At 41.3% G+C, this 12,203-nt stretch overlaps 1 protein-coding gene across 5 annotated transcripts in view; it reads right to left on the reverse strand.

The window, feature by feature from the left end:
- Positions 1 to 12,203, reverse strand: part of SEMA6A (semaphorin 6A) — a 247,272-nt gene that overhangs the window by 57,515 nt on the left and 177,554 nt on the right. The window contains exon 20 of one of the 5 annotated variants that reach the window (XM_069226768.1): positions 9,108 to 9,216. The exons of the other annotated variants lie outside the window; for them this stretch is intronic. Within the exon in view, the coding sequence (XP_069082869.1) occupies positions 9,188 to 9,216 (29 nt within the window). The 3' untranslated portion in view covers positions 9,108 to 9,187. Of the gene's footprint in view, positions 1 to 9,107; positions 9,217 to 12,203 lie in introns of those variants that run through there. 5 annotated transcript variants of the gene reach the window in all.

Here is a 12,203-nt window from a genome sequence, read left to right on the forward strand (position 1 = left end):
CTACAAAAGGGATGGGATGTTGATTTATGTAATCCTTTTAAAGATATTCAATTGGCATTAACATTTTTATACACAGCTACAAATAAAATACTACAAAAGACGTTCATCGGATTGAATATGATGTCCAACAGTGACCTGAACAGAGAAGTGAAGTATCTTAAATGTCAATAAAGAAGAATAATATGTAGTCATGTGAACTAAAGCTGCCCAAATTTGATCTGTTTTGGGGAAATGTAGTGAGGGGTTTTGGCAGACAGACCCTATATGCCACCTTTGAAGCACAGCGCCTCAAGAGGCTTTATAGAAAGCACACATCAAAAAAAAAAAAATCCTAAAGTTATTTTACTAAGATTAGTTCTTGACAAAGTGCTGATTACAGGCACCGGGCGGTATCTCAAGGAAGGCCACGGATTATCATTTGTAGCATAAAGACCTTTTTGAACGGTCAAAATTAGAAAAGAGGCCTGATAATGTCTGCTAGCAGAAAAATGAATGATGACACTTGACGGTTATTTTAATGAGTTTCTAAACAAATAATTCACCAGACAAGTGAGCTACAACCTACAATCAATAGCTGTTCAGTTGTGAGCATCTTAACATGTAACGATGAAATGCAACAATATTAACTACTATTTAAAACCAGGAATGTATGTTCTTTACATGTATGATACTTGATATTTAGCTGAGTTTGGCATCTATGTGAAAATAGCTCCATTCATCACCATGTTGCTGTATGAGCTGGCTACAGTGCACTTTACAAAGAACTGATTTACAGTGGAAGTTTATAATTGTTTGGGATCGACGCCTGAAAAATCAATAAACACATTAAAATCATGAAAGCACATATCACTCATAGCATTTCAACAATGTATCGCGGCAAACATCTCTTCACGTCCCGGCGTATTTCACTCTTTCGTTCACTGTGGTTTGATATATGATATATTGAAGTCTTAGACTCTAAACCCAGGCCTATACAGATATGTGTACATTACTTGATGTGGAAGACTAAGGCAGTTTTGTCATAGTTTAAGGAACCTAATGTTTTTCGGTGATCATGAGACACTGAGATCATGCTACTGTTAACTAAATGAATAGACAATAAAAGTCACAGATGGAAAACTATAATTCATATCAAGCTGTTCCTACATGTGCCATTCTTTGGTCAATTTACCTAGACATAGAGTGTACATTGTACGTGTGAACCATGAATGGAAAGTGCCTTATGATCTGCTTTGCCTTTGGCATTTATTTCTGAAAATGCTGTATCTACATTCTGAGCTGAAATACAGATCAACATCATGGGAACATAATGTCAAACAATTTATCTTCAGCTCTCAGCCAAACAAAACAACCCCACAAACCCTTTAGGAGCCATGGCCTTCAGACGTAACATCTCATTTTTCAGCATAAGAAAGCCATTTTCTCTTAACTGCAGAGGAAGTGGTTAGTGAATCGTTGTATATTCAATAGACCCCTTTACTGGGTACTGATTAGGGGCTGAGTTTTAAGATTATAGTGACCAAGGGGCAATATCCACTTGAACAACCATTCTGTTCCAGGGGCACGTGATCCATTTTAAGATGATTTGCAATATGTCCATTTAAAGGCTTAAAATGTCTTTCGGTCCTGTGGCTGACAGTCATAGTGGAGACAAAAAGATGAACATTGGAATTCTAATTTCTCTCTCCAGCAGGGACTATCACAGAAGTCCTGATGATAGCAAAATGACTACTGGCACACTAGCTTGCCTCCAGATCAGGCAGACTAGGCTATTTCAACTGGGCTTGTAAACATCTAGTTTATCTTTTTAACCAAGAAACCACCTGGCATTCCTGTGGGTGCCAGCCGGTCCAAGCCGTGAGGTTAAGAAGATTGCACCTCTGCAGGAAACACCCTGGGTAATGACTGATCCATGAAAACGTCCCCTGCAACATTTAGAAGAGCCATTTAGCACTCTGCCCTGGACAGGAGTCAGGTAGGTTCAACCCTTGAGTGATTATGGTGTTGGTGTAGGGATTTAACTAATCTTTGTATCTTTCAGAAGACAGAAAACTCAAATAAGCTACTGTGTGTGAAATTTTACAGACAATTTATCTACATTTGGAAGAAATCAGTGGGAAACTATCATGGCAAATGTCTGAGCATTCAGCATCATCAGAAAAGTATATAGATGCCAGTGAAAGTGCCAATGATGAACCTAAGTCCAAAATCAGAGAGGGCTGTGGAGCAATGGCTTAGATATGTTAGGCACCAGCTCTCACTTGCAATATGCTGAGATGACTAAGTCTAAGTGAGCACGAGGGAACTAATACGTAGCATGCCAAAGGCGAGATTGAAGCACACTTCTGACAAGCCCAGAAAATCCTTCTCTGGCTCAAGACCTGATCCTCCCTCTCTCTCAAGACACTTCTACAAAATGAGAATGTTGCTTCGATGCATTTTTTCACCACCAATTACAGTATGCTTTGTTTTAAGGAAACACTTACTACTGGCTGGTTAATAATTTGTAATCCCACTTGTGATAGTCTTGCCCTATTTTAATAAGTGCTGTACTAGTGATAAATTGTCTTTAAGTTTTTTAATTTGTGCACCCGTAAGTCTTCCATCTGCATCACTGTCTGCTGGGTTCAAGCACTGACTATGATGCAGTAAACAAATAGTGATATATGGGCACTTTAGAGAAACACAGTGGATTACTGTGTGTACACATTTGAAGGTAGGCTAGCAATAGAAAATGATCTTTTCTCCTCCTCCACGTTCTGACTCGAAAAGATCTTCTAAAAACCTTCAGAAAAGTCACATCACAAACACAATGTCTTGAAAGAAGGTCCCATATGAGAAGTCAATAGTTAGCAGAGGAGTACACTAGAGCAACATGATTCCTCATTTGTTTTTAGGTCGAGCGTAAGCATTCGATCTCATGTATACCTTTAGTATACTTCTTATGGCATAAAGCAATTTTATTTGTTGGTTGCAGTGTCCTTTAAAAATCCTTGCTCGCTAGTGGTCAGTTCTGCTTTTCTCCCTCTTTTTTCTGTTTCAGAGCAGAGATCAACTACTGTATTATTCCACCTTGGTTTCTTTATCTGTTGCTGTGGCGGACTACTTTTGACATATCATTGTTGCTCACTTTTCACTATGGGTGTTTTAGGCTGGTAGCTGCCTGCATTTTATTGCAGCATTCCTTTCCTCCCACCTCCTCCAATGTTGCTAACATTTGTTTTGGCTTTGTTCCAGGGCTGTCCTTATTTTCCTTTAGCTCCTAAAATAAGCTTATTTTACAACAACAACAAAAAGTGCCTAAACATTTAGCTCACTGCTCACGAAAGCCACAATATGCCCTTTCTGGTAGAATGTAGTTAAACCTAGAAGCAATGATGTGAAACTTGCAGAACCTCATCTGGAGTCTCTCTCTCTCCAGGCCCCCTCCCTGCCAGCCCTCAGAGACATCAGCACACAAGGCATTGCTTATCTCCTTTTTGGGGCCATAAATCTTCTCAGGCTGCTCTGTTATTGTTAACTTCATTAGAGCTTTGTTGAAATGGGAGGCAAAAATGCTTGCAAGACTTTTCATTCTGTTAACATAAAAAGAACATAAAATTATTTTCCAGCCTTATTTTCCAATTTCTGTTCAGACGTTTACACAATTATTGTCTCTCCTAAAGGGCTTGTGATTTCTGATATCAGTAGCTGCCAGTGACCTCCAAAACATGGCAGGAAAAGAAAATTATGAGGCAGGGTTGAGCAATTTATATGGCGTAAAAAGTCCAGTTCTGAATTTACAATGCCAATAGCTCTAACTCAAGAAAATGCTAGACCTATTGCATTGCAAATGCTTGTTATATTTATCGTTACAGATGCTACAAGAGGACAACAGATCAAGGAGTTTGGTTCCCTGGAGAGGAGAAGTTATCAAGGGAGAGATCTGTCCACTGACACTCTAAAGGCTCAATTTCGATTAAATGAAAGACACACTGTGATTACTTTTCAGCACATGTGAAATGAGCTTCATCGATGTCGTAGCTAAAATACCAAAAACAGATTGTTTGCATTTATTTATGGGAATCCTTACCCGGGTAAATCCCCAAGCACATGTTCATCTTAACGGCTTCCAAGTAGCAATCTGCAGTTGGCAGAAGACATCATGCACATCCCCTGTGTCGCATGATTCCATTAAAGACGTTACAGTGTAGGGAACTCTTGTGTAGAAAATAAGCACGTTTTTCACAGTGAAGATCTCCCTTCTCCGGGAAGCGTAAGATAATTCTTGGAAAGGTAAGTACTTAGTAAATTCTTGAGCTGGGTGCCACAAAACCAGCATAACTCTCATTCCAGTAGCCCAGAGGAAACTTTGAATTTGAATGACCTCAAATGTATCCTTTACTAATGATTGTTTCCATCAGAGCCCGGACTGAAGCTTTTCAAGAGCACTACTTTTAGAGTAAACCAACTGTGACATTCATCTTATCAGCCTTCTTGGGCTGTTACAAGCAACAACTGTGTCAGATTTCTAATTAAAGGTTTCAGTCCAAAGAAAGAACATTGTTCATTACCGCCATTGAGTTCTTTGCACTCCTCCTCATTATGTATTTTACACATCTATTACCCAGGCAAACATTGACTAAATTCTGTTTCATTAACCTATATGGTTAACAGTGTGTGGCACATTAATCCATAGTATGACAGCAATACGCTATATAAACAAGAGGAGGACTTCTCCTGTTGCCTCTCTAAAAAAGCTACAAGCCTTTAGGAACCTCCATTTTATGACATCACGGTCAGAAGGGTTATAGGTCAGTGTCTCAATAACAAATATATTGTGTGACATAACATCTTAGCCTAAATGTTGTTTATTAAAATATTGCCCAGTTAGGTGTACATTTTCTATTACAAACTTAAATTGGATAATATTTTTGTAAATAATTCTTATAACACAATATTTCTGTCAGATGTTATTTTAGTTACACCAATCTGGCACCATACATTCTGAAAGAAATCCATGATGATACATGCCCATTAGGCTCACTTACCCTACATGTGAACTGGAAATCATCCCCTTTGTAATTTATTTAATCTGTTCGATGTGAGGTCATCCATAGATGGATAGGCTTACCCTTTGAAGCAATTTTGGACCTATCTAAACTGTGCCTGGTTGGTCAAAATCAAGAACTCTCAGAAGATGCATTCCACTATTGTGCATGCGTGCACACAGACACATGCGTTCGTTCGCTCTCTTTCTGTCTCTCTCTCTCTCTCTGTCTCTCAGGAACAAAGGGAAAGCACTCATTTCGAAACCTGTATGTAGTTCTTGGTACAGTAATGGTTAGCCTTTGTGTGCAACATCTTGGGTGTCTGAATCTAAGAAGTGGTTTCACTTACGCATATGAGCCATGAGCCCAGCACTCTTGTTAATGAAGAAATAGTGCCTGAAACCTTCTGTTTAAAATAAAAAGTTGACAAAGAAACAAACAGATCATAACAGATCCCAGCTCGTAAGTGAATTGTTTGGTTCCTGTTGTGTGTATTGTGATTTAATGGCAAGTTTGATGATGTTAGACTACAGATTCAATGAAGCTGTATTGCATTATTAGTAGAAAGCGCTCTATAATGACACTACAATAAAATACAATACAACACATTGGTGGATTGATTTGAAAAGCCACAGCGCTTTGCTTGGAGTTTATTATAGACTACAAAGACAAGAAATTATTACTTACCAACAGGAACTGCATTTTTTGAGAACTGTTTTGCATCGTGCAAGTTCTTACAGTGTGATTTTTACATCCAGGAATTTTGTATACCCTTTAGTTTATTTTGGAGTTTTATCAGCGGCAATACTGCAGAGCAAAATAAGTCAAACCGACTAAACGTATCACAAAACATTTCACTCTAATGTAGAGAAAAATGATACTGGCTCTATCCTTTTAGAGAAGTGCATAGCGGTGGGACTCTAATGACCACATACATTTGCATATCTAAAACCAGTGCAGCTAACGCTGTTTCTTGCTTATGTGATGGCTGGTGCAAAATTGCAGGTTCAATTTAAGATTAAGGAAGATTTAACACTAAATACTATGATGTCAACATAAATAAATATGAATGAGGTCAGTCTGCCTCCATTTCAAGAAGCCAACAAGTCATCCGGCCATCAGTATTGACTGCCTCTTGTTGGTTGACTGATCTTAATAGCTTGGCAGAATTTCTTGTGTTATGTTTTTCTTTGACATGACTTTCCAGAGCATCCGGTTGCTAAGCCATTTATACAATGTACCGAGACTTATGGGGGCATATTTCCGATGCATTAAACTGATCTATTGGACAAGGCAACTGCGACTTTTTTTGCAGGGATATGTTTGTCAAAAGATCTACATGTGATAATGGCAATTCCATAAGCACAACAAGGCCGGCTATTGTTACTGTACAAAAATGTCTGCTTTGTCCAGAAGCTACTTGGGAAGGATTATTATTCTATTTTTCATCTTCTACACGCAATCATACTACAATTTATCTTTATGGCTACACCCTTCATTCCCGCCGATATACAAAACTGGTCAGGAACAGGTGGCTATATATTCAAACACTACTATTTTGAACAGGTTGTGAGGCTGTCAGACTCAATCTTTACTAGTCAGGCTTGGTCTACAACGTACTGTGGGTTACCATTGGCCTGCCCAGTCACTGGGGGAGACTTAAAATTGTCTTGTTCTAGGACGTCTCAGTGAACAAGGGCCTAATGAGGGGAAAGTAATAACACACATTTGTGATCCGTCCTGTTACCCATAGATATCACTATGGAGAATGGCTGCTTTGATCAACTCCCTCTATTAGAGATAGCAAATCTCACATATGCCTCCACCTGATTCCCCGTGCTTGCAATGTGCCATGAAATTCCCCTTTATCCCTGCATGTGTATCACTTGAGGGTGCGGCTGAGGAATGCATTTGGGCTTTCAAATTTCACCGTTCCCAGTTCTTTTGAAGTGCATGTTTCGAGTCTTCTTCCATTCGGGTCGAATATTTTTAGCTGCAAAACAAGCCAAGTGATGAGCCCGGAATGATGACTCTATTATTGTTGAAGCTGCTGGAGCAGGCTCTGTGTTGTAGTCTTCAGTCACATATGGAATCCCACTCATACTTATTCTATAGCACAAAGGAGAAGCTCTCACTCTACATTGTACTCTTCAAGATCTTCCATCTCCATGCAATGATTAAATGCATGATCGGGATAGCAGCCAAGACTGTCCCTGCACACACGAGCTGAGGAATGCAGATTCTCAGTTGCAGGGATCGCTGTCTATTCAATCTTCAAATCATCAACTATAGGAGAAGGCTTAAAGTGCCTAAACCATAGGAGGAGGAGCAGCCATACCAACAACTGTGCTGGCAAGTGAAGCTACAATGTGAGTCCCTGGCATAGAAGGCCAGTGATAGTTTTCTGTTTCGAAGGAATCAACTGATAATGTTTTCTTAAGAAGATGTGATTAAATATACACTTAAGTCTACAGCATGAAACACCAGCTTACTGGAGAGACAGCAGGGCTGAAGGCAAACATTTAGCATATCAAGAGAAAGATCCCTCCATGTTCTACGGAAAAAAAAAACATTTTTATGAATTTGTTCTTTCCTCCCTAAGAATACCAGATCAACTGACTAAGAGATCAGATACATCCGAAAAGCACAACAAAACGGCGGCAGACACGTGTATATTAAAACCTTCTTCAGTCATGTGGGGAAGTGCTGAAGAGCAAAAGGCATGCTATCACAAGAGATGTCAGTAGCATTACAGATTTAGGTGGAAGGTTGTTGACAACAAAGAGAGGGGGGTCTTTTAGGTGAGAGACTAGACTCAATTGAGGTCCTTTTCAAAAGCCATAAGCCCAGAGTCCGAGTTCATGTTTTTTACAGAAAGAAAGAAGGCAAGCTAGCATATTTGTTTGGCCCCAAGTTGCTATTCCTTTCATGTCTAGGTCTCCTCGAGTCAATATGTGAACCAAGTTGCTAGTAATAAAATTGTTATCGTCTTCTGTTCTTACTAGGTAGTACATATGAGAAGTTTGCAAGTCTCATTGGTGTCCTCAGTGGGCAGGTGGCCACTTCACACAAAAACCATTCAGTTGTCAGGAAACCTTACCCTTAGGACCTTAGGGAGGAAATGAGGCTTGAACGAACAGCAGTGGCAAAAAAATACCATTTAATTTTGATGGAAGCACCTCGGAGGTAAGTGAGTAGCAATGTGGATTCCCAAAGCCTGGAGATCCAGAAACATGACCAGGTAACCGAGTGCAGAGGTGATGATTCTGTATACACACAAACCAAGGGAGACAGAAGAATGTGGAGTTCTCGTTAATGATCAAGATAAACAGACAAGTTCATGTCATCCATAGATGTCTCCAAGAAGTGTAGATCTTGCTCTTTTGCAGAACAAGTGAAGAGTCTAACAACAGCAGCGACCTAAACAGATATTTTCAAGGCTAGTACTGAGGAAGACCTTAACTTGAGTGCACAAGAAAGGATTTTGCTGCGGCTGAATACTGTACCCGTTTGGCAGTTGTTAAAAGAAAGCTCACCAATGTAGACCATGCTGGGTCTGCACATTCTGTGGGGGATTATCCTAAAATTCATGACCCCTCAAGGTCTTTCTTCATCTGACAGCGTTTCTTGGAGGAATGCAGAGACATGCGAGTCTTCTACTGAACATGGCATTAATTGACATGGATCATGATAGTAAGAGCCTTTCTAACTTCCGGGAAGCCCATAAAACAGTCAGTGCGACTCAGCACTATGGGAATGTGGATTTGTTCTTTTACACTTTGTGAGAAGTATTTGCATCGATAAGGACACAGGTTGTAACTGCTCCTTGGCTAAGTAGTCAGTGATGGGCTGAACATCACCAGGGCATGAGTCTCTTGACTGCTAGTCATAACTCTTCCTGAACATGTAAGCCTGGTGCTGTACCCCTCTTACCTACCAAAAGTCGCTGGCAGTTGTGGAAAACTGCTGTTCCAGGTAGCAGTTGGCTCTTTCATGCCCACCAAATCACTTTTCATGGAATCTGCAGTGAGTCTCAGGTGTAGCAGGCACGTATGACCTGTTTTCAAACATCTGTGGTATTCCCAGACAGCTGAGATAAAAAGGTGTTTGGGTCCGCAATGAGGAACTCTCTTCAGAGCCAGACCTGGTACCTGATGTCAAGACTGAATGACCCACAGAAAAACACCTGCGAGAAAAGGTAAACAGAAAGATGTCAGAGGATGTTAACCGAGTGAGATTATTGTCGGCGAAGCATCCCAGCACCGAGGCAATCTTAGAAAACAGCCTGGGATGAACACAACACAAACGGACCCCATAACATTAGGTTGCCTTGGCCATTCGGAAACGCAGAGAGAGAGAAATATTGAGGATGGATACATGGAAATAGAGAAAGTTAGCCAAACAAAAGCATTTTCAACTTTTTTACTAAACCTATAGCAGAAACGAATTATTAGAAACCACGCAATGGAATGAAACCCATTTTAAGCAATATATGAAATCTAGAAAAGGTATTCTGCAAGTCTTATGAAATGCATTTAAATCTTCCCTCCTTTCCTGTGACTCAAGCAGGATCTGCAGTATCAGTGCAAGGGATGGAAGTCGACGTGGAGTGTTGGCCATTGAAAGTATAATGTTAGGTGGATTTGAGCACTTAATTCAAGAGGATGCGCTTAGAAACCAAACACATCATGGTGAGCAGGCATGACTCCTATCCTATGGCTCAAAGAGAAATGTATGACTCCTTCAGTCATACAATTGTTGCGTGAATGCCAAGAGGGTTTTCTGGACCAGATTGCTCGATGGAATAGGTTTGCAAGCATGTGTAAGCTCTCGATTGGACCAAAATATTATACCGCATACCATTCACTGAGGAAGACAGTTTGAGCTCCCATGTCCAGCCAAGGAAAAATTGCGCTCATGGAGATACAGAAGTTCAGGAATCAGACTTACTTCTTGTAGAGTTTCTAAAATATTCAAGAAGAGGCAAAGACAAGTCACTTAGAATGCAAGGGTCAGATAATGAAATCACAATCTGTGCAGCTTAGAGAGTGCTGAAGCAGTCACTTAACTTACGCCCTCCTCCTTAGCACAATATGCTAATGGTGGTACTACTCAAGGCACACCACCACTCAAAAATAGATACCATGTTCTGGATGATTGTTCTGGATTGTCGAGAACTCCAGTGGGCAGCAGGTGAAGCAAGGTACAAGGAATGACTTGAGGGTGAGCATCACACTTCTAGACGAAATTGTGTGGTTCACAACTCACCGGAAACCCGGACACAAGGCAGCAGAAACCTAGCCTGGACAGGCACAGCAAGAAAAGAAACATGGCACTGCCTGTGCCAGACCAGAAACCCGGAAATAATATGGATAAGACATCTGGCCTGCTCCAGTGATGTGAACACCTGCTGCACCACTTTATGCAAGAGAGTTATTCGGTGAGTCCACTGGAGGAGGCGCCTGGGCGTCCACTTGTGGCAATTAGAAGGGGAGAGAAAGATTATCAGGCCGATTAGTGTACATAGGAGTACAATCAGTGGAAACATCCTGCCACAACCCCGTTCAGAGGTGCATCTCAACACGCCACTATTGCATGACCTCAAAGAAAGCTGTACTTTCCGCACACACCAGTCTTAGCACTTCCTCTGCTGTTCGTACTTCAATATGCCACTACAGTGGAGTACTGGAAGCTGCTCCACCCTTGCGCCCTATTGTTCGGCTTGTCTTGCATCAAGCTAGGTGCTTGCTGTTGCACTCTGGTGTTCATTCAAAGTCTCAGAGAACTGGGGTTTCCTTACTATGCAGCAGGTAAGTCTTTGCATTTGCAGGCCTTAGTTGTCCACAAAAGTAATGCCCACATGAAATAAAGAGGCTTTTTACATATATAGCCTTCAACACCGTACCTTCTGTAAGAAGCATGGGAGGATGAATTAGTTGCATGGAGGATGTAGGATGAGACGTGGTATAAGCAGAGGTTTTTGTTTTAAAAGCTATGACTTTAAATCACCGTTCCCCACTGACACGCTGTGTGATCTTGAGCACATTATGTTATCGCCCTGCCCTAGTTTGTTAGAGGTAAATTGGGAACACTTGCAAGCGGTCACAAGCAGGCATATAATGCTAAACACAATGCACTCACACTCATACATTTATTCAGTTTGAGGATGTCATTAGTCAGGGAATTGCGATGGGGGGTGGGGGAGAAGCAGAAGGTAATGGTAAGTGCAGTATTTATATGTAGAGCCATACAGAAAAGTTCATGGAAGTCAGTGCTGAGACCTGTGTTCGACAGCAGGAGGCAATGCAAATCTGCGATAACAGTGAAATTAAAGCATCACACCAGGCCATTTGTCTATCAAAGCACAACACTTGAAGTGGTTTCACATGGTAACTGGTATGAACTTCAACCAACAAAAACACTTGCATCAACACAAATATGTGCCAAGCTACAGTGCACCCGTGATACAAATCCCTGGGATTATCACTGTGTGAACGAGGCTTGTCATACTAGGGTGAAGTATTAGCTATGAACTGCGGGCTCAGGTGCGTCCATCTGACATGTACACATCCTTTTTGTTCTAGATTGTTTTTTCTTAGGAAGGCTAGAGGAGCAATAGTGACAGATTAATGCGTTACCCAAGGGACGGTTCACCTGTGATCCTGGACAACAACTCTGTTTCTGCTATTGCGGTGGTGCTGTGATACCCGATGTGGGACACTGCAGATGCCTTGGATCTTGCATTCTGAGAAATGATACCACTGCAGTGCTTTGCATAGGGCATCGATGACCACCCCACGGTGAACTTTTGATATTGTTGGGTGCAGCAGTACGGGGAGGAGAGCCAGGCACCGAAGTCTTCCGCAGGGTGGGGACAGATGGAAGTGAAAGAGGGAAGGAGTGTCATTCAGTGCACACTGTCACGACACAGATATTCCTGTTTTGTGGGAGTGTGCATGAAATAGCACTCCTTCCTCTGTCACTTCTGCCACATTACACACGAGACACGTGCCTCACAGTGGCTACGGCATGACAGGCAGGCTTCATGAGCCAGCAGAGACAGCAGACATTTGAGATTTTGTAGTTGGTGAGCACCACTCACAGATGCGTGCGAGTCCATGTGTGAAGAGCCACTTGCGCGATTTCAGAGAAGTAACATAACAGAGAGTAACC

Source organism: Pleurodeles waltl, chromosome 1_1, assembly GCF_031143425.1.
Source record: "Pleurodeles waltl isolate 20211129_DDA chromosome 1_1, aPleWal1.hap1.20221129, whole genome shotgun sequence".
In the NCBI taxonomy this organism is placed as follows: domain Eukaryota; kingdom Metazoa; phylum Chordata; class Amphibia; order Caudata; family Salamandridae; genus Pleurodeles; species Pleurodeles waltl.